The 23,561-nt window shown below is 39.1% G+C and overlaps 2 protein-coding genes across 8 annotated transcripts in view; one reads left to right on the top strand and one right to left on the bottom strand.

The window, feature by feature from the left end:
• The window catches only part of marchf5 (membrane-associated ring finger (C3HC4) 5), a 35,543-nt gene extending 28,736 nt beyond the window's left edge, over nt 1–6,807 (bottom strand). The window contains exon 1 of the mRNA XM_061962335.1: nt 6,363–6,807. Coding sequence (XP_061818319.1) covers nt 6,363–6,406 — 44 coding nt within the window. The 5' untranslated portion in view covers nt 6,407–6,807. The remainder of the gene's footprint in view (nt 1–6,362) is intronic.
• Nucleotides 6,808–7,060: 253 nt separating this feature from the next.
• The window catches only part of cpeb3 (cytoplasmic polyadenylation element binding protein 3), a 112,251-nt gene continuing 95,750 nt past the window's right edge, over nt 7,061–23,561 (top strand). For 4 of the 7 annotated variants that reach the window (XM_061962371.1, XM_072916200.1, XM_072916203.1 and 1 more), the window contains exons 1-2: nt 7,103–7,212; nt 8,283–9,121. In XM_061962371.1, coding sequence (XP_061818355.1) covers nt 8,294–9,121 — 828 coding nt within the window. In that variant the 5' untranslated portion in view covers nt 7,103–7,212; nt 8,283–8,293. Of the gene's footprint in view, nt 7,213–7,286; nt 7,477–8,076; nt 8,122–8,282; nt 9,122–23,561 lie in introns of those variants that run through there. The other 3 variants (XM_061962380.1, XM_061962362.1, XM_061962388.1) reach the window with 3 other exon arrangements.

Genomic DNA, 23,561 nt, shown 5'->3' on the forward strand with positions numbered 1-23,561 from the left:
AACGTATACTCGAATATCACGATATAGTCATTTTCTATATCGCACAGAGACAAACCCGCGATATATCGATATATCACTCAGCCCTACATGAGGCCACTATCAATGGTGGAGGATGAAGGTTTTAGACAAATGATTCACGTCCTCAACCCTGGTTACACTCTTCCCACGTGGACCCATGTTACCAAAGTGATGGAGAGGAGGTACGAGCAGACATTCCAAGCAGTGTAGACTGACATAAAAGCCACCCAGAGCAAAATTGCTCTGACTACTGATGTGTGGACAAGTGTAGCCACCTTGGCAATACATGCCATTACATTGGAGACCAATGGAACATGAAGTCAATCTGCCTTACGACCATGCAACTAGAGGAAAGACATTCAGCATCCAACATTGCAGAATGGTTGGAATAGGTAGTAGCCAGGTTTGAAATTCCCCCAAACAAAATGATTGCTATTGTGCAAGACAATGGTGCACTTTATAAAAAAAATTTTTTTGTAACATTTGCCTTGTTTTATTTGGCAAGTTGAAAGAACATGGTGCCAGTATGCTGTTTTTTTTTTTCAATAAAATACTGGAAAGGATAGAAATGTAGTTTGTCTTTTTTATCCGATTATTAATCCATTAATCGAAGTAATAATCGACAGATTAATAGATTATAAAATTAGTTGTTAGTTGCAGCCCTAGTGTTATTACAATATTATTTAACCCATTTACCACAACATGCTAGTAGCATACCCTGCCAGAAAAGTTAAAAAACAGCTCATTGATACAAATGTGTCAGTGCCTTACTCAAATATACAGTACTTTACCGTGACTGAGGTTAGGAATAAAGTAACAGTGAAGCAACTTCTATCCTTTAAGCATTTAGAGAACCACTATGTATAACCAGTGGTAAGCTACCAGTGTCAATGAAAATGGCTAATATTATACGTGATAAAAAAAAAAATTCATCGACCAACAAAGACTGACTTTGAAAGCTCATGTAAATGAGAACCGCAGATACAGAGGGGGGTAAAAACTGAGTGCTCCTTCTGATTCAATAGCTCCTATTCTGGTAACCCAGTCCGGCGGCAGTGCAGGATTTAATGAAACGCCACCGAAATGCAATCCTCCTCGCGAAACACGAATCGCCAACTCACCTTTTTGCCTCTGCATCAGTTAACAGAGGTCCAATGTACATACACCTCTGTGTAAGATAAGAACAGCAATCGAAAACATGAATGTAACTCTATACTAAGCTAATAAAACATTTTTATCCGTGCAATGCTACTACATGCGGCAGTCCGCCAAAGTCTGCTATGAGCAGCTGACAGAAAAACAAAAAATCAGACAACTTTGTAACTTTCTAAAATGTGATGTCTAGATTTGTCCAGTGTGGAAAAAACAAAAGTATTTGTTTTCCCACTGCAAGAACAATTAATTACACATTTCAGTCAATATCAAACTGTTAGGGGTGTATATAGCAAAAACAACAGAAACATATCACTGATTAAAGGTTTATATATATATATATATATATATATATATATACATACATATATATATATATATCCATTTTCTACCGCTTGTCCCATTCAGGGTCGCGGGGGGTGCTGGAGCCTATCTCAGCTGCATTCGGGCAGAAGGCGGGGTACACCCTGGACAAGTCGCCACCTCATCACAAGATAGACAGACAACATTCACACTCACATTCATATATATAAAATGATTTTGAAAGATGGCACCTGATGGCCATAAGATGTAACTGCACTTTTTGTCCATATAAATAAAAATAGTGTTCATCCATGAGATCTAGGGCTGCCAAATATGACCAGAGTAATAATTAAGATTATTGTTATCAATATTGAAACCATGATTACTGACTGTTAGGTAAAGCAGTGTTGGGGTGTGAACGTAATACCATCATGTCATTTGCAATGTCTAATAAAAAGACTACAGATAAACGTTATCCATATATTTAAAGATACAAATTGTTTTTATTATTCTTTAATAATATCAATATAATAATTCATAATTCGTGAATTAAGTAAATATCGATATAATTTATTTCACGTTAAAATTACCAAACGCCGCTTATTTGTTGTGTTCCTTGTTCTTCTGTGCTCCCCCTCCATGGGCTACTAAACCCCTCCCCTTGCTCCTTCCAAGACGTGATTGCAGGTATAAGAACATCCATGATTGGTTGGTTGTTTACTATGATGAGTCACGATTGGTTAAGGACAGGCCAATCAAGGGCAAGTCATTGAACCAGGAAGAGAAATGACAAAGTGCCTGCTGCCTACTGTTCTTTTTTATCCGAGTTAGATACATTTTGTATTATTTGCACAGCTATGTTATTCATTTTACGTAGAAAGAATATTTTATCCTATTCATTAGAATTGTTGTTGTTTTTATTGAATTGTATCCGTTTCTGGGTTGTATCTCACGCATTGAGACTGGCGTATGCGTGATACAAGTGGTCCTCTCTGGCTGCATACACCCACTCCAGAGATCTGGTTTCCAATCGCATAATCCAGGTGTGTTAGTCCGACTTTTCAAAAACCGAAAACGATCGGATTAAGGTGTTTCCATGGGTTGTAGGAGGCTTATTTGAGAAATCTGACTAAATTTAGTGAAGTGAATTACATTTTATATAGCGCTTTTTCTCAAGTGACTCAAAGCGCTTTACATTGTGAAACCCAATATCTAAGTTACATTTAAACCAGTGTGGATGGCACTTATGGTAATTTGAAAAATGCACTACACACCGCATTGGCGGCTCCAGTTTTGATGATGAAGGTTTAAAAAAAATAGTTTGAAGACATCCGGCGGGCCGCATACAGCGCTAATTTGCTTATGTCTGCTTTAAGAGGTCTGACAAGGTCAGCACGTTTGTCAGATAGATGTTCGGGATTGTTCTGAATCAATCTTTGTAGGCTTTTTTTTTTTTACACAGAGGTAGTGTCCCCTTTAGGGTGTCTATTCAAACGTTGTTACTTTTCAACATAATGATCTTCCCCATGTTCTCCTGCAGACCTCACAAAAAATATGCAATAGAACTGTCGTTCTCAACATGTACTTCAGCTTTCGACCAAACCTACCCAGTTATTACAAGCTGGTCGGAACATAAACGATACATACATGTTTGTCAAGAGCCGCAAAGCATTCAAGGATTGCTGGCTATAACACACCTAAAAAGATGCATATTATTAAAATAATATGTGGAAAATTGTGCATCTAACAAATGATGAAGATCTGCAGCAGCAGTCAAAGGAGCTTTATGGATTTAAGGCTTGGGTGTGGACTATTTACTTTATCTGCTCCATTGCAACGCAGCAGAACCTTATTTGTCGGATTTTTAACGATCCTAATCTATACAAAACAGTTCTTTATTTTGACTTTGAGGACTCATTGAAATTTTCATTTTAGGAACACATTTTTTTAAATGAATCCATCATTACAGCCCTATATTTAACCTAACCTATCAGTTCAAAAAAATGCTGGCAGAAGCTATTTCCATGTTCTGTATATTTATTCTGAGTATATATATTACATTATAGTTGTATTCTGATGCCCATTCATAAAGAGTAGAAACAGAGCCTGCTATCTACATTGACAGTAGGTAAGACAAAGATTGTGAAAGTGCCAAAAAAAAGGTCTGGCAGGACTGAATTGTGTTCTTTAAGTGAAAAACTGCATTGCAGAGGTAACCTGACTGCCTGAGGTAGGCTCAGATAAGAGCCTGTGGAGTCTTATGTTTGTCAGCGATAGAGGCTGAGTGCACCACCGTCTAAAGGCAAGAGAACATGATGTACATCCTTCTGCTATCACCTCCTCAAACATGACCAGGGTCATTGCTTCCAGCTATACGCTTGCTAAAGGTGCCTTTACAAGACAATGTTCTAGCACAAAATTAGAGTGCTAATGTTGTGTTTCTAAAGATTATTATGTACAATTCCTTTTAACACAAACCACACGAATGCTGCGGTAACTTTTAAAAAGGTTTTGAAAAGCTACGTTTAAATTAGTTTAAAAATCCACACCAAAAAAACCTTAAAGGGGAACATTATCACCAGACCTATGTAAGCGTCAATATATACCTTGATGTTGCAGAAAAAACACCATATATTTTTTAACCGATTTCCGATCTCTAAATGGGTGAATTTTGGCGAATTAAACGCCTTTCTAATATTCGCTCTCGGAGTGATGACGTAACAACGTGGCGTCACATTGGGAAGCAATCCGCCATTTTCTCAAACACCGAGTCAAATCAGCTCTGTTATTTTCCGTTTTTTCGACTGTTTTCCGTACCTTAGAGACATCATGCCTCGTTGGTGTGTTGTCGGAGGGTGTAACAACACGAACAGGGACGCGGATTCAAGTTGCACCAGTGGCCCAAAGATGCGAAAGTGGCAAGAAATTGGACGTTTGTTCCGCACACTTTACCGACGAAAGCTATGCTACGACAGAGATGGCAAGAATGTGTGGATATCCTGCGACACTCAAAGCAGATGCATTTCCAACGATAAAGTCAAAGAAATCTGCCGCCAGACCCCCATTGAATCTGCCGGAGTGTGTGAGCAATTCAGGGACAAAGGACCTCGGTAGCACGGCAAACAATGGCGGCAGTTTGTTCCCGCAGACGAGCGAGCTAAACCCCCTGGATGTCTTGGCTCACACCGTCCCTTATGCCACCGAAGATGATCAAGAGAAGAATATCGACCCTAGCTTCCCTGGCCTGCTGACATCAACTCCAAAACTGGACAGATCAGCTTTCAGGAAAAGAGCGCGGATGAGGGTATGTCTACAGAATATATTAATTGATGAAAATTGGGCTGTCTGCACTCTCAAAGTGCATGGTGTTGCCAAATGTATTTCATATGCTGTAAACCTAGTTCATAGTTGTTAGTTTCCTTTAATGCCAAACAAACACATACCAATCGTTGGTTAGAAGGCGATCGCCGAATTCGTCCTCGCTTTCTCCCATGTCGATGGCTGTCGTGTCGTTTTCGTCGGTTTCGCTTGCATACGGTTCAAACCGATATGGCTCAATAGCTTCAGTTTCTTCTTCAATTCCGTTTTCGCTACCTGCCTCCACACTACAACTATCCGTTTCAATACATGCGTAACTACAACTATCCGTTTCAATACATGCGTAATCTGTTGAATCGCTTAAGCCGCTGAAATCCGAGTCTGAATCCAAGCAAATGTCGCTATAGCTTGCTGTTCTGTGCGCCATGTTTGTTTGAGTTGGCATCACTATGTGACGTCACAGGAAAATGGACGGGTGTATATAACGATGGTTAAAATCAGGCACTTTGAAGCTTTTTTTAGGGATATTGCGTGATGGGTAAAATTTTGAAAAAAACTTCGAAAAATAAAATAAGCCACTGGGAACTGATTTTTAATGGTTTTAACCCTTCTGAAATTGTGATAATGTTCCCCTTTAACCTTTTCGCGATTTGTAAAGCCAAAGACACAAGCATAGGGCATATTTTCTTCGAGAAAGGCTAAATGTCGCCGAGTACCTATTGAGAACAGAGCAAGCTTTAACACTACGCATGTTTAATGGAATGGACGTGAGTCGGACGTGACATCAGTAAAATCCAAGCAATAGAGCTGCCAAAAAGTCCAGAAAGGAAACAGTAAAGCTTGTTTAAAGTCCAGAGGGACCACAGCTTTGCCACTGGTTCCAGGACAGACCACGGATTCGACTATATCCCCCTGTCCACCTACATTTTATATTTATGAAAAGTCCTAGACAAATAAAGCTTGATTTAATTTGATAATGTTGTTAGGAATTGTTGCAGATATGTTTGTCTACCAAGTTTTGAACAGAACTCGAGGGGCCAGTTTGATGTCATTACCGAGCCGGATTTGGCCCCCAAGCCGCCAGTTGAAAAGAAGTGGTGTAGACACTATATGAAAACAACCTTTTCAACTCGATAGTTAATAGTTACCAACTTACCATATGTGGTAGAAATTGTGGCATTATGATATACTAAAGTACATGTGCGAGTGCAGCCACTGCTGCTGCTCACTACTCCCCTCAAGGAACAAGGGGATGGGTCAAATGTAGAGGTTAATTTCACCACACCTAGTGTGTGTGTGTGTGTGAGACTATCAGTGGTACTTTAACTATTAGCCCAGTACTAGCAATTCAAGACCAGCGTCAACAGTGGGCGTATTTATTACTATGTACTAACGAAAGATACAACACATTAGTCTAGTTGAGCCCTAAAGACATGGCGTTGGTTGAAACACTTACTACATAAACTTGCATGTGATGTTTTGACACTTCTTTCATATCAATTTCTAGCAACTGTGAGAAGATTTTGCGTAACGCAACATTGTTGCCATTAGCATGCTAGCCACACACTCACCTGTCCAGATTCTGTTGCAAGACCACAGCATCATCTTCCGCCATTATCTAGAAGAGGCCAACGTCAATCAGACGCCGTTATGTCGGTCCAGCAGATTTATCGTCTTGAAGATAACCATAAAAACTACAAAGCCGTTAAAACTGCGGCATTGGGACGGGCTGCTAGCTAAGCAAGCCACAAAGGCCTTCGTGTTGACGCGGCTAGCCTGCCACAAATAAACCTATCTTTGAGCCTAAATATTTCCAATATCGCTCATTGCTATTTGCCAAACATTTTACAGCAACAAAAAAATAAGTTTATTTTGGCTAGAGGTTAATCTGTCGCTCGCATTACCACATTAGCGTGATCGATAGACTCCGTTGACGACAGGCGGCTGTGAAGTAGCGCAGGGTAAGCTAGCAGTAGCACCGCCACGCGTGATTACGTCACCAAAACAAGGACGTCCCCCACGTGACCACACGCGGCTTTTTCACATGGGAAATGTAGTCCCGATGAAGCCTACTATCACGCTAAAATAGTGCCATTTCCGGAAAGAAATGTAAACTCTTACTCGTTAGTTGTCTATGGGCTCACGTTTAAAAGCACGAGCTACATATTTGATGATTTGCCTGTCAAATCATTTGACGTTCGACATGTTTGCTTTATGGAAAACATTGAATTGTAGTTCGCGTCGGGATTTGTATCATTTAAAACTACAACTCCCAACATCCTCTACGACATTGTCCATGCGCCGCAGTCAATCAGCTGTTGAGGCAACTGCTGCCGACTACCTCGGAACAAGGGTTGGTCTTACTCATTTCGAACAGAAATAATATTTATCTCCCGAGTCCCATAAGGGTGAACGATAAAGGTAATTCCAATTCGACGACGGCCAGCGGGAAAACGACTACGCTGCATGCTGCTTATGTCGTGCTGGTGGGGGGACTCACATATGGATTAAAGGGGGATTTCAAGGCAAAGGCAGGTTCATGGCATGTATGGCACGCCTTTATTGCTGCGATAAAGGAAACAAACATTGCACTATTGCGTTTAGGAAGAGGATAGATACAAACAAGCTGCTCCAATGACCTTGGAAGCGCACCTTCTGGGGAGAAAACGCGGATTAACTGCTGGGGTGTGTATACGTGTGTGCGTGCAATGCAGGTTATTGGAATTAACTGTCATAACATAGCTCAGATTGTTCCATTTTAAAGTCTGACAAAACTAATCAAGTTGCCTCTTTTCTCGCATTCAAAATAACAGCGTAATTCGATGTGCTGCATGATTTAACGTTATTGCTGTCTTTGCTTTGCATGACGACGTTTATTACTTTAATACTGTACAGTTGGATATGTTTATGTTCAGATTATTAGATCATCATGTGTTTGCCAGGGAAAAGCAATTTAGAATATTAGATTTAAATGTCATGGCTTCAGTGCCAAAGCCGAAAAGAAAATCTATTACGCATTGGGACCTGGCCTATTTCTACCAAACTGTGTTTATATTGTTACAAAAAAAACGATGCATATACTGTATGTGCTTTATTAATAAAGCAATCGAGATGCGTCACTTGCAGTGTTTCATCGTTTTATGAGTCAAGGTGCAATTTTCTTTCACTTCTATGGAAGGACAGCTGTATTTACTGACGTATGCAAATGAGCACACATGCAGGGGAGGTCCTATGCGCGCACACAATTCAGTTTCACATTGCAGCTGCAGAGATCCTGCGTGGAAGGGGAAAACGCGACGTGGCGAAGTCGAGCGAATGCATATGCTTCGGGTATTGTGTGGTATATTTAAGCATCATATTGATATGTAATAATCAGCATGTATAATCAGCACGAGAAGTTTGTCCGCTTGGCCAAAACGAAAATAAAAAAACAGGGCTGAATGATAAAGGCTATAGTGACATATGTCATTTTTAATTTCTCATTTGTCCAGCTCCTCAAACCATGCAGGATGATTTACTGATGGACAAAAACACCGCCCAGGCTCACCAGACGCAGATAGACCCTCCTCCCTCCTCCTCCACACCGACCCCGTTATCGGAGCCCTCGTCGTCTTCATCGGGGTCGGAGAGCCCGTCGGCCGGCAGCAGCCTAGCGGCATCCGCGCTGAGCAGCCGCACTACGGACGAAGCGTCGATGGAGTCGCCGATCCTTCCCGGGTTGGACTTCCACCAGCAGGCGCGGGACGCCGGCGGACCCCTTCACTCCCCTCCCTCGTCATTCGGAAGCACTTGGTCCACGGGAAGCACCAACGATGATGTTTTTTTCCAAGGAATACCTTCCGTGAACGGCACGATGCTGTTCCAGAACTTCCCCCACCACGTCAACACGGTCTTCGGGGGGAATTACTCCTCGCAAGTGGGCCTCGCCCTCCCGTCTCAACCACCGGTGCAGCAGCCCCAGCAGAGAAGATCTCCCCTCAGCCCCAGCCAGGGCCTCTTCCCCCAGAGAAACGCTTATCAGACCGTCATGAACGCCGCCAAGGGGCCGTCTGCCTCAGCGTCGTCGCCGGCGTGGAATAATCACCAGAATGCGGCGTGGAGCACCGGCTCCAACCCTTGGAGCGTGCTGCAGGCAGGCAGGGACCCACGCAGAGCGGGCGTCGGGATAGGAGTTCCATCTCCTATGAACCCCATATCCCCGATGAAAAAGCCTTACGGCAGCAATGTCATTGCACCCCCAAAATTCCCAAGACCTGGCCCACTAACCTCCAAGGCCTGGAATGAGGACGGTGCCTTCAGGACGGACAACAGCAACATACTGCCTTTCCAGGTAAAACACTTTTCACTTTATACTAATTGTTTTACCAACATTGGTAAAACAAAATCATTACAATGTTAAGGTTTTAGAAACATTGCTTTATTATTGATGTCATGTGATGGATTTAGAGACTGTTAGTTGACCCCAATTTACAATTTGGTTCTGCAACAAAACACTTCTTAACAGTTCTTAACTCAAAACACTTGTATCTCAAATCAACGTCTTCTTTTCAGATGAATGGAAATCCATTTAAAGGGTTCTCATCCTGACCAAAACAGCACAATTTTAACGTGTGAAATGCCTGTTCTATAATAGAATGTACTACTAACAAATAGAGTAGTTTTATGAAGTAATGTAACAATAATGTACAGTATTTACCTTGGAGAGTGGACTTTTACAGTATATTTCTGTCAAAGACACCATCAGCAGCTTCTCCATATTGTATTCGCTAAATGTCCGTCGTTTAGATATAATCTTAACATTCTAGGCTGGCAGTATGCTCTTTCTGCTTTGGTATGGTGCAGACTAGTGTTGTCCCGATACAAATATTTTGGTACCAAAATGTATTTCGATACTTTTCAGTACTTTTCGGTACTTTTCTAAATAAAGGGGACTACAAAAAATTGCATTATTGGCTTTATTTTAACAAAAAATCTGACGGTACATTAAACATATGTTTCTTATTGCAATTGTGTCCTTAAATATAATAGTGAACATACAAGACAACTTGTCTTTTAGTAGTAAGTAAGCAAACAAAGGCTCCTAATTTAGTCTGTTGACGTATGCAGTAACATATTGTGTCATTTTCTATTCTATAATTTTGTCAAAATTATTAAGTACATGTTGTAGAAAATTAATTATTAATTACTTGTTCATTTGCTGTTAATATCTGCTGACTTTCTCTTTTAACATGTTCTATGTACACTTCTGTTAAAATGTAATAATTACTTATTCTTCTGTTGTTTGGATGCGTTACATTAGAACGGTACTTTTTAGAGGCGGTATAGTACCGAATATGATTCATTAGTATCGCGGTACTATACGAATACCGGTATACCGTACAACCCTAGTGCAGACTAGCGGTGATACGCTCTAAATCAGATGTGTCCAAAGTGTTCGAGAGCCATTTGCGTACCGCAACTTGGGTTTTGTTGGACAGCGGCACAATAAACAAAATCAAACAAAAACAACAGTAAAAAATAGGGCTGGTAAATTTTGCGGGTTAACTCATCAGAATAATAACAAAAAATATATCAATCATGTATCAATGCAGATTAATCGTCTGATTTATTTTGGCCACACATGCCCCTGTACATTAACCCTGGATGGTTACCTGAAAGGTGGCATATATATATATATATATATATATATATATATATGGTCAGTGATCAGATCAATGCATACGTCAGTGTAAAGATGAGCGAGGGGACTCTGACCGGTGTGTAAAGTAACACATTTTGTTTCCAAATACACCCGGTTTTGTTACCAAGTTATGAGCAAGTAAATTTTATATATATATATATATATATATTATATATAGTAAAACATTAACAAAAATGTTTGCATATGGAAGTGATTCTCTAGTAGTACGCGGACTCCATCTGATGGTACACCAAATAATCACTTAATTCAATATTCAAACACGGTGTAACTGTTCAATTAAGATTTAGGCCTACTACGCTACTGTATTTTAATGTTGGTCATTAAGTTAAATAAGTTAAAGTACCACTGATAGTCACACACATACTAGGTGTGGTGAAATTACCCTCTGCATTTGACCCATCCCCTTGTTCTATCCCCTGGGAGGTGAAGAGAGCAGTGAGCAGCAGCGGTTAGGAGAGCCAAGTTTTTTCTGAGGTGGTACTTTGTGGAAAAAGTTTAAGAACCACTGGTGTATGGCATTCTGACTTGAAAATGGCATTTTTGTTAAAATGTCAAGGTATTTTTTTTTAAAGTTAGTTTAAACTATTCTTGCTATGTTGTGTAATGTTTAAAAAGTGTGATTAATCTGATTTAAAAAATTTAGCATTTGACCCCGTTAGTAAAAATGTAAGAAAAAAGGTGGAATGTAATGCGAAAAACCTGAAATACTGATACTGATTTAATAACTAATAACTATATGCTTTGTCAGCTTCAAAAAGTAAACTGACACAAACTTTAGTTTTTAAATATAAATGTCTCATTTTTAGATTATTATATATATTTATTTTTTTACGAAATGAAAAAATATCCAAATGGCCCCAGCCATACTTGGTGGAAAAAGTATGGAGGCCCTGCTCTAAATGCTTCGCCAAGTTGACAACACGATTAGTCCTGTTTTTGATGATTTATTTATTTAATTCAATGAATTACTTTATTCCTTCCCATGCTTGGAAAACAACGTTGTTTTCAATCTCTAGCTATAAGATAATGCTAGCGAGGAAGACCAGATCTTTTGGGCGGAATTTACATGGTTTACTGAAATATGACGACTAATGGCGGGATATTTGTAATTCAAATCTGTAGCATAACACATAGCCGAGGGACAGTTCTTATGTTAAAACACTCTCAAATTGGGGCACTCTTAAATTGAGGTACCACTGTAGGTCATTGTTGTAGTAGGGTCATTAAATTGTGTTTTTTAATCCCGTAAGAAATCATGTAAATCCAATTAACACGTTTCAAACACCCAGAAATATCAACTCAAAACACATTTTATAGAGAATAACTGTAATTGTACGTGCAGAAAACAATGTGAATAAATTAACATTTAATAGCACTTTTACCTTTTATGAACACAAAGACGGCGATGAACGATAAGGGGGATAGGAGAGGAAAGCCCTGCTGACTCCACCTTTGACTTTGCGACAAGTTCATTCTTGACTTCAGTAGTGTTTCTTACCTTCTTTATCAAAGAGCTGTCACTCGCAACTTTCTTTGGCCCCATTATTTTGCAAACATAATTAAGTAAAAAAAAACAGCGACTGAGTCACCAACACATTGGATTCTTTGTTTGGACACTCGATTCTGCAGAATGATACAGACTAGCTTGTTACGCACAATGTTTGGCTGTGACTGAGACGACATATGAAAACTGGGTAAACATTTTAGTGAAGGCCGAGGTACAACTGTACTTTGTATCAAATGTCAACAGCCTACAATATTATGTCAGATAGTGTGACAAATGTATTCATCCCAGGATTTGTTTAATGAGCTATACATTGCAAGCAAACCATAAACTGTTTTATTTATGAAAATAAAAAAACACCGTATTTTGTGGGCTGTAGAGCGCACCGGTATTTCAATCGCACCCACCAGATTTTAGAAGATTTTTACATATATTAGCCTCACCGGACTATAAGCCACAGATGTACACCGATATGAAAGATTTTATAGATATTTATTTACACAACTTAATTGTTTCCAAACGGTGCCTGTAACTTGGCAGTAAAACAGCTGATCTAACCAAACAGAAGTCATCGTCATGGACCCACTAGCTGCGGAAGGTAGCTCTCCAATCTGCTAAACAGACTCAATACTCCATGGTGAAGTTTTGGTGAATTAACTAAACTGAAACAATACAAAAATAATGCCATTGTAAGTTAATAATACTAACACAGACACATGTAAATGTTTTAGCATATTTGTTAATGCTGAAGACGAAAGCTTACATTACAATAGCATGTATAAATATGAATGAAAATACTCCTACAGACATCACACATGGGACGTTTTAGTAAGTATGAATTGTTTTAGTTATATTGTAATCCTTACAAACGTTGCTTGGAGCGGTGAATGAAGAATCCTTTCGAGCAGAAACGCTATGGACAGTTATACTTCCGGTTTAAGGCACAAAACAGGAAGTACATTTTCAACCCGCAGCAGTGAGTGGCCTCGTCCAAAAGACGGCGCCATAGCACAAACAACAATACACATTTTCAGTGTCTTTGTTCGGGTAATATGAAGACCATTTGTTGAATACAAAACATTATGGCTGTTAGCGAAGAAAAATCTATAGATTAGCAGCACCTTTTCATCAGCCGCAAGGTTCAAAGCGTTGGTAAAAAGTAGCATCTTATAGTCTGGAAAATACGGTATTAAGATATTCCTAGTGTACTGACACATTCAGTTTCATCCACTGGCAAAGACATAACAAGCATGCTTTAACGCAACTCAAAGTAAGCACTACTTACTACACTACAATAATATTACGTCACTTCTAGGCTTTTAGTACATTCAATAAGTAATTTTTCTATCCAAACGCATTCATGATATTATCTGATAGGGAATATGTTGAGGCATTCCTATTTATTAAATTACTTGGATACTCCACGGTGATATTTAATATTACTACATACACTGGTTGACAACGTGTATATACATGTATAGATTTATGTGGCTATAATGTACCTAATTAAACTGTGGTGGCTTGTATGAACATCTTCAAGACTGTTTGAGGAGCTCTTTCTACGATTGGCTCATCCAATTCAGACTTGACTACGCCACTGTTGCCAATACTGACCGGCTTTTCACACGGCAAGCCATGTTTTTTTCCTATGTTTGTTTACGCTGCCTGAAAAATAAATCAACATAAGAGGCCAGCTGAGTGCTCTTGCAAAAATGTGTCTTCGTTCATATGTTAAAAATATGGATTTGAAAGAAGCACAAACTGTTACCGTAGTGTTGATAAATGATGATAAACTTCATTGCTACAAGGCCTTGGTTCACAGTTACATCTTAAATGGCTGTAAACAAAGCAAAAGTGTACATAAATAACTGAACTACAGTCACAAAAGGGGGGAGATAATACATACAGATAATCACTTAAAGTACCTATTATTCTGATGAATACAAGCATGTCAACATGAACAGACGGCAAAAGTAAACAGAGCTGAAGTAACGCAAAGATACTGTAAAGCTAACTTAGCTAGCTCAGGCAAAATCCCTCTATAGGACCTGGGTCTACGTACAAGTAAGTCAAAATTTGGTGTTAGTCAGAACTTTTGCTTGCACAATTAGTCGACCATGGAAATTAGTAGGCAGCAGTTTTTTTAGTGGAGGCGTCATTTTACAGTCTTTTCGTTTTCCTCTCCCGGAAGACACTACTTTTTATTAGAAATGACAACAGCGGAGGATTTTAGCATGCATGTGCATGTACGAACCAGTCTGCCCACCAACAGGATGATTAAAAAAATAGGAGACTTATTGACCACTATTTGGACTACAACTGACTAAAAATGGCGGACTTGTGTGAAGCTCTTCGGGTAAACCTCTAGTATATATGGAGAGATCCGCTGACATAACTAAAGGCAAAATATATCACTAAAGTTTCAAATTTGTAGCTTGGAAGAAAGAGCTTTCTTTTAAAATATCTCCGCCATGCATTCATTGTTTGATTTCAAATTTCCGGGACTTAAGGGGATCCCAAATACACAAAAATAATCTAACTGTTGAGAAACGTTGGTTTAGCTCTTTTAAGCAACCAAATAGCATCTTTTATCAACAGTATTCTTGCTGCAATAATGTTCCTTGTGGTTGGTGATGAGTGAAGCACCTATGTGTGGAAAAAAAGTTTACTGCCACTCCAAGATAAGACAAAGTATGTCGATCATACAGTGTTTTACAACCACTATGGTCTTATCAGTATATATATCGTTACCCTCCTTCACCCACTGAAGGATATCTTTTGGACAGGGTATTTTTTCTAGAAGGCCTCACTGATGTCATCCTGGCCGCACCTCACACCTAACTGCTTAACAATTACAGCCATAATTAGGAGTTATCACTGGGATGCAAGGTCAGGGTGCCACGTGTCAACTTGGCCTGTTTTCCTGAAGTGAAACTTGCTGTTGCCATTGGCGAAAGGCGGAAACGATGCGATACTTCACCGTTCCAAACTAAAAACAGTCCCCATGCGGACACAGGCGGGCCTCAGGGAAACTGCCGAACCGAGAGCAGTGTCACATGGAGAGCTCCTGACAGGTGTGCTTGTAGATGCCACTGATGTTTTTCAAATGCCTCGAGTGGGTCCCGTGTACTCTGGTGTGTACTGTTGGCGGCTGCTAAAAGAGTGGGGAATGTGTGGAATTCTTTTTAGCATATCCGTGTGAGGCTTAAGTCACAAAGTCACATGAGCATCTTGGAGATGCCCTGATTCATTGAGGGATAGTGGTGGGTATTTGCAGTTAGTATCACTTCACATCTCATTATGACTCACAAAGGACTCGATGGTGTTTGGTGGTCATGCAAAACAGAAGGTGCTTTAATGATTTTGAGGGTGTAGCCAAGAAAATGTACTCCAACAGGGTGGTTTAACTTGTTTTCCAAGATCTTATTTTGCATTTTCTTCCATAGACTGGCTACCATTTTAACCACTGTTAGAAAGATTTAAATCCCTAATGAATTGGGAAGTCCTGGATAATTAAAGATGCAGTGGTACCTAGTTTTTGTGAGTAATCTGTTCAAAAAGGTCAGACCAAAACCAAATCGCACAAAAACCGAATACCGTATTTTCCGCACTATTAGCCGCACCTAAAAACCACAAATTTACTCAAAAGCTGACAGTGCGGCTTTTAACCCGGTGCGCTTTATATATGGATTAATATTAAGATTCATTTTCATAAAGTTTCGGTCTCGCAACTACGGTAAACAGCCGCCATCTTTTTTCCCCGTAGAAGAGGAAGTGCTTCTTCTTCTACGCAAGCAACCGCCAAGGTAAGCACCCGCCCCCATAGAACAGGAAGCGCTTCTTCTTCTACTGTAAGCAACCACCCGCCCGTGTAGAAGAAGAAAAAGCGCGCGGATATTACCGTACGTTTAATTTCCTTTGTGTGTTTACATCTGTAAAGACCACAAAATGGCTCCTACTAAGCGACAGGGATCCGGTTCATGAAAAGACGCAATCTCTCCATCCGCACACGGATTACTATTTCACAGCAACTGCCTAAAGACTTTCAAGAAAAGCTGGCTACTTTCCGTGCATATTGTAAAAACAAGATATCAACATGGACGAGGTTCCACTGACTTTTGATATTCCTGTGAACCGCACTGTGGATACAACGGGAGCACGTACGGTGAATATTCGCACCACAGGGAATGAGAAGTCATCCTTCACTGTGGTTCTAGCTTGCCATGCTAATGGCCAGAAACTTCCACCCATGGTGATATTCAAAAGGAAGACCTTGCCAAAAGAGACCTTTCCAGCCGGCGTCATCATAAAAGCTAACTCGAAGGGATGGATGAAGAAAAGATGAGCGAGTGGTTAAGGTAAGTTTAAGTTTACGCGCAGAGGCCGGGTGGCTTTTTTCACGCAGCTCCGTCCATGTTGATATACGATTCCATGCGCGCCCACATCACGCTGGTTTTAATATATTATTAAAGTTTGACTGACTTATTTGACTGTTTTTTTGACATTCCTTTAGCGCAGTTAGATGCGGCTTACAACACGGGGCGGCTTATAGGTGGACAAAGTTTTGAAATATGCCGTTCATTGAAGGCGCGGCTTATAACCCAGGACGCCTTATGGTGCGGAAAATACGGTAAATGTTTCCTATGAGAAGCAATGTATATCCAATTAATTAGGGATTTACCGATCGATTGGCCACCGATCAGTATTGGCTAGGGGTGTAACGGTACACAAAAATTTCGGTTCGGTACGTACCTTGGTTTAGAGGTCACAGTTCGGTTCATTTTCGGTACTGTAAGAAAACAACAAAATATAAATGTTTTGGTTATTTATTTACCAAATTTGTAAACAATGGCATAACATACATATACACACAGGGTCGATTGCCAGGGTTAATGTGGTCAACATATATAAAATAAAAACTAAGTAAGATAAGGCTCAGAATGGTTTCTTAACAAAACCTTTCTACATATAAAATGCTTTTTTTGATTGATTGATTGAGACTTTTATTAGTAGATTGCACAGTACAGTACATATTCCATACAATTGACCACTAAATGGTAACACCTAAATAAGTTTTTCAACTGCCTCAAATTGTTGCTCAGATTAAATAAAATGACAAAACTTTTCTTCTACGTATAAAAAGTGCAACATTATAAACAGTTTCAAGTCAACTCAGCCTCAGATTAACTTTTCTTTTCCCCCCCAGCCTGGCTAACATGGCAGTAAGAGGATATATGGGCTTATTGTTCTTCCACCATAGAAGTGGGTCAAAATCTATTTTCTAATGCAATATGGACTTAAATCTGCTGCTATAAAAACATTTGTTATTGCTTTAGCCCTGCCTGACTCGCCGAGGAGAGGCTGCTTGAATGCGGTGGTGTCGCTTCAAATGGGGTAGCATGTTTGACGTGTTGTCAGAAGCAGCTGCTGAACAATGTCGGCAAACCTCCGTCCTCCGTTGTTGTATCGCGTAGCCAAAGTGTTCCCAAACGGGAGATCTTAACGAGGCAGGAGGATCTTCCAGCTCTGGCTTTTACATGTTGTCATAGCCCGGTCGCTGCTAGCATGCCGTGTGTTGTGCCTCGGTGTGCATTGTTTACACAACGTGCGGTAAGCTACTTAATATGTCCGTGTGGGAACTCGTTCGGTACACCTCCTAACCGAACCAAAACCCCCGTACCGAAACGGTTCAATACAAATACACGTACCGTTACACCCCTAGTATTGGCCGATTTTTGTGAAAAAAGTATGTGATCCCTATTGCCATTTAATACCTTTCAACGCAGATCCCTTCGATCCCTTCTGGCTGACACTGTATTTATTTTTAGTCCCTTTGCTGACAAGTGGCTAGCAGCTAATTAGGTGTCTCCAATCTCCTCCATACAGTGTGGAGACGCTCCACTAAAGAAATAATCACCTCCATTACGGCAAAAACTGAATTTCTTAGTATCTTAAGTATCATTATCAAGTATCGTTATCACTGAAAGACGAGGTAAACATTTAACACAACAAAAACAAGCCATGCTAACCGCTAAGCTAGCTTCAGACAACATCAAGAAATAAGTGCTTAGTAAAGTTGAAGAAATGCAGATCGAACCACGTTACAGTAGAAAGTAACCAGCTATTAACAGGAAATTAGCAAGTATTATCAGTATATGATTAATACAAGAGTGATTATGTTGATATTTTTATTTTCGAAAAATCTATTGTTTTTGTTTGTTTATGAACTCAGAGAATAATTACCTTGACACAGGAGGACTTTGAGCGCAAAAAAATATTAGGGTTTTTTTGTTTAGTTTTTGCGTACTATTGACATTGTTTTGTTCAAACAATTGCATTTATTAAAAGAGAATAAGTAACTAGTTTAAATATTGTGTTAATATTGTTACACTGATTGATATTGGTATTGTTATCAACCGACGTCACTCAAGGATGATTGCATCAGAATCATCAGCAAAAAAAAAACCCTGATCGAGACATCCCTGCAATTAATTACCCCCAAAAATATTACTACGGAACACATTTTACAGAGAATTATTGTAGTTTTACATGCACAAATCTATGCGAAATACATGCAAATGATGACTAAAATGGATGACTTAACGTTTAACATCACGTTTACCTGTAATGAAGACACTTGTTGGAGAATACAGCAATGAGCAGTGAGGGTGGAAAGGAGGCGAAAGCCTCATGTACAGTATGTTACCTTTGTACTTTACTACAAGTTATTTCTTGAATTCAATAGTGTTTCTAACCTTCTTTATTAAAGTGCTGACACTCACAACTTTCTTTGGCCTCCTGGTGATTTATTTTGCAGTCGTACTTCATTAAAAACACTTCGTAAAACTCCGGCTTGATACGCAGGCAAATGGACTGGTTTGTTAGGCCAAATATGTGACCGCACGATAACCGAGGCAGTATACGAAAACTAGGGCAATTAGTAAACATTTTCATTAAATAAACAATTCGTACAAACACAGGGGTGTTTGAAAAACCAAGGTACCATTGCAGTGTCATTAGTGTCAAAACAATAGATGGAATATGTTGTCTATTAACATGATGAACTCCAAAGACATTAATCATTTTCTGTTGTTTTCTGTTGGAGATTGGGGCGTAGTTCAGATTACTTTGAAATTCCAGTTGAAACACACACACTGTATGATTTGTGTACATTTGCCTTGTTTATGTTGATTTATGTTGTTTAAATATAAAGTTAAAGTTAAAGTACCAATGATTGTCACACACACACTAGGTGTGGCGAAATTATTCTCTGCATTTGACCATAGAACAACTATAAGAGACAGAAACCCTTGTCCTGAGTGTGTGTTTGGCTTTTACTGCCTCGTTCTTTTCAGCGCGCACACTGCTATTGCAGAATCTGATGCTGGGTGCAGTAAGGTCAAACGACCACATAAATGGCACTTTTGTTTTCTTTTGTTGATAATTCCCCCTTAGTGGGAGTCTGATGGTGTGTATTCATTGCTGTTGTCGATGTTAAGGTTGAGAATGTGAGGATACCTCACAGTACAAGACAATATGATAAATGATACATGGCTTATGATGACAATAATATTGCAATGTATTGCTGTTAATAACTTAGAATACACTTAAAGTTCGATATAACGCTGTCGTTGGGGTCCATAAAATACCGATCGCGTTATTCCCAAAATTGCGTTACATGGAAATTCTAATTTTTTTTACCCTTTTCTTTTTTTCAAAGAATACAATAAAATGATCCCCAAACCAAGTTCAATGAAGAATAAGACAGCATTGCGCAATACATGCATTATCTCGATACCTTGTATTGTTTATGGAAGTAGTAATAGACAACATTTTTCATCTTTTTTTGACCTAGTCCCATGCTATCATTAAAGTCTTCCATACATTTTCGGAGCTTTTCTTCAGTGCTTCTCTTGTATTATTTGCACTTAATGTTTGCAGTTAGTATTTCCAGTGCTTCTCTTCTTTTAACACTTAGATTTGTTTATGCCCAAATCACAAGCTATTTGTTTTTGAAAAATACCAGACTTGATTTTATCAAATGCTGTGATTTTATCAGCAACTGTGAAGCAATTACGCTTCTGCTTGACAACATTTTCTTTTGAACTTTTACTATGCATGTTACCAGAGGTGGGACCAAGTCATTGCTTTGCAAGTCACAAGTAAGTCTCAAGTCTTTACCCTCAAGTCTCGAGTCAAGTCCCGAGTCAAGACAGGGCAAGTCCGAGTCAAGTCCAAAGTCAAGACTGGAAAGTCTCAAGTCAAGTCCCAAGTCCTGCATTTTGAGTTTCGAGTCCTTTCAAGTCATTTAACCACAGACTAATATATTTACACAGATTGTGTATGCTTTTAAAACGCTGTATTTATTTATTAAAACAAGTGCATTTGAAATTGCAGGGAAAAAGATAGTGCTGACATTGCACTTCAAAATAGCACTATTAACCATTCATTTTAAACATGTAACTCATTCCTTTACAGAATAAACACATTTGAAAAAAACAAGTGCAACTGTACTTATTTGCACAAAAGTGTTAACATTGTATTTCCATGGCATATTGCATTGTAACTAGTTCCACAGCAGTTTCTATCCTGTTCTTACCTTATCTCGTTGATCTCATCTCATACTGTATGTGTGTTTATGTGTGCGTACACATGAAAAACATAACAAATATATGAACATAACAATGAACAGAGTTGTACTTTTTAGATGTCAGGACCCTATGCAATATGTACACATATTCTTAATATAGTATACATTTTAACTGACCTTTATTTGACTATGTTTGTCTTTTTGTAGGTGGCTAAAATACGCGGTGCTGCTGACTGCCGTCTAACGTTACGTTACTGTGTGTGATACATTGACTAACGTAATGTTACTGTGTGTGATACATTGACTAACGTAATGTTACTGTGTGTGATACATTGACTAACGTTACGTTACTGTGTGTGATACATTGACTAACGTAACGTTATGTATAGGTACCTCATGAAACCCTGCTTAAAAAAAAATCACTTGACAAAAAGTATGAATAAGGTAGCAAACTGCAGTGGACGCAACAGATTGCCGTGTTTGCAATGACGTTATAACCATAGACATCTTATAAGTAGACGCAGCATTGGTTGCTGTGACGTGAGCAATTTGCCCGCCATCTTGAAGTGCTGATGAGGAGCCGGCGAGCAGCCTAAACTGACAGTTGAAAGGTAGAAAACAAAGATGGTGTTCAGCGTTTTCCTGCTCAAATGAGCGGACTGTTGAAAATAGGAATCGGGGGATTACTTTTCACAAGTAAGATTTAACATTAACGTACTATTGGTTGTATTTTATGAAAATAATATTACCACAGAGTTGAGAAGGATCAAAGATCTTCAATATTTGTATGTGAAAATCACAAATAAATCTTCTGGGGGAGGATGACGCCCCTATAGGGGTTTGGTTTACAAACTTTCAGCCCCACCTAAAACAAAATTCACCAGCCACTACTGATTATGATGCATTCTCATTTTAGGCAAAGTATAAGACAATACTTTCTTAACACTATAATTGTAACCAGGAATCAGTCTTCAAGTAACAATATTCAAATACTAACATTGTTGGGTTAAACAGAATTTGGTTTTATTCTGAGTCAAGTGAAACAGATTGGTGGTTTTAGCTGATATGAAGACTTTCAGGTGTTTATATATGTTTAAGTATTTGGCAGACGCTTTTATCCAAAGCGACTTACATAAAATAATACATATAAAACAATCACTGCAAACATTATCATTTAAGGGAAGAATGTAATAGAAAATATCAATACAAAATGTCAAGACAGAATAAACTCTCTGCTGCTGAAGCAACAGAGATACAGTCTATAGGTCCCTAAGATATATAGATATCTAATGTATTCATACATTGTTTATGTAGGATACACGCATATGTATATATAACCTAATCATATTGTTTCTTCAACTTAAAAATAGCTTACTGTTTTTTTCCCCCTTCTCTGGGATTATATTCCCAGTTTTGATCTCGGACGTCTGGTCACTTATAGCGTATAAGAATATTATATTACTGTTAAGCAAACTATGAATAATAAAACACGCCAAAACATGTGTCTGTTACACACGTATGACAAAAAAGCGCGTGAAAATCAGTGGTATTCAGTGAGGTAAAATGAATTAAATGTGCTGACAGTTCATTGCTCCTGCCAAATGAATTGCACTGAGTGGAGCGGATCACCACTCCAAGATGGCGGCCCCGCGCCTCGTCTGCGCCAGTAGGCAGTAGCGCTCTATGCTGCGTCTACTTATAAGATGTCTATGGTTATAACGTTAGCAGTGAGTTTGCAGCCTCACTGATTTAACTACACAGCAAATAAAAGTCACGTTACTTAGCCAATAAACGTTATCTTACATTCAAAACTTACCCTTCTTTGTGCAACTTCAAATGTCGAACGAAGTTGGAAGTTGTTGCGTCTCCGTCTGTAATATTCGAACTGCGTGATTTGCGTACGGCAATTCGTTTTTTGTTGACCAAGTCGTAGTTTTTATACCCGAACGAAACCAACTTTAACATAATTGTTTATCACTGGCACGTTGTTGGACAACTCTTGTTCATTGGTTGTCCTGCTATTTGATTGGATGAATGCTGTGTGATGAAAACAACGTAGTTCTAATTTGATTGGCTGTTGTACTGACAGCACACCAGCTGACAGGAATAACACGCTGATAGACAGACGAAGAAAATTAAAAATACGGAGCGCTCCCAAATAACTTTTTAAGCTTTGGATTTTGGGGAAAGTGGCAAGTCATGTCAAGTCAAAAGGCTCAAGTCCAAGTGAAGTCACAAGTCATTGATGTTAAAGTCTAAGTCGAGTTGCAAGTCTCTTTACATTTTGTCAAGTCGAGTCTAAAGTCATCAAATTCATGACTCGAGTCTGACTCGAGTCCAAGTCATGTGACTCGAGTCCACACCTCTGCATGTTACTGTCTTCTTAGCGCGTGTGTTGTTGGTAAAGTTATGCTTGTAGCTCGGCTGCCTAAAGCTGCTTGGTGGATAGTGTCCCCACGTGAAGTGACATGGGTGGATTATGCTCCAACGCCCCAGAATGGGGCGGGCATTATCTATCAGTAAGTTTGGACCCCACTGGATCTATATTTAATGTTTTTTTAGCAATTTTTAAATTTCTTCCTTTTGGAGATGTTTCATAAAGATTTGCTGTGTAAGTTTGTAAACAAGCCATAATTTGGTGAAAAAACAAAGCGATTGACTTTGGTGGAAAAAATCTGCGATATAAACGAACAAAAATTTGGGGTCCACGACACGATCACGTTATATATAGCATTATTTGGGACTGTACTATATCGAACTGTGAGTGTATATGTGTTTTCAGAAGGACACAAACACAACTTATAGCTATATCTAGTTTTTATAGCACCATTGGGTTTTTTCTTCCTAAAGACATGAAACACAGGAGGAACAATTAGAAATAAGTTTATAGCGGCAAAAAAGGGATACACAATGAGAATTGATTATTATATGGTTACATTTCCTGATATTTTTGCTATATGGATATATTTTGTCCC

This window comes from Nerophis lumbriciformis, linkage group LG02 (genome assembly GCF_033978685.3).
Source record: "Nerophis lumbriciformis linkage group LG02, RoL_Nlum_v2.1, whole genome shotgun sequence".
Taxonomy (NCBI): domain Eukaryota; kingdom Metazoa; phylum Chordata; class Actinopteri; order Syngnathiformes; family Syngnathidae; genus Nerophis; species Nerophis lumbriciformis.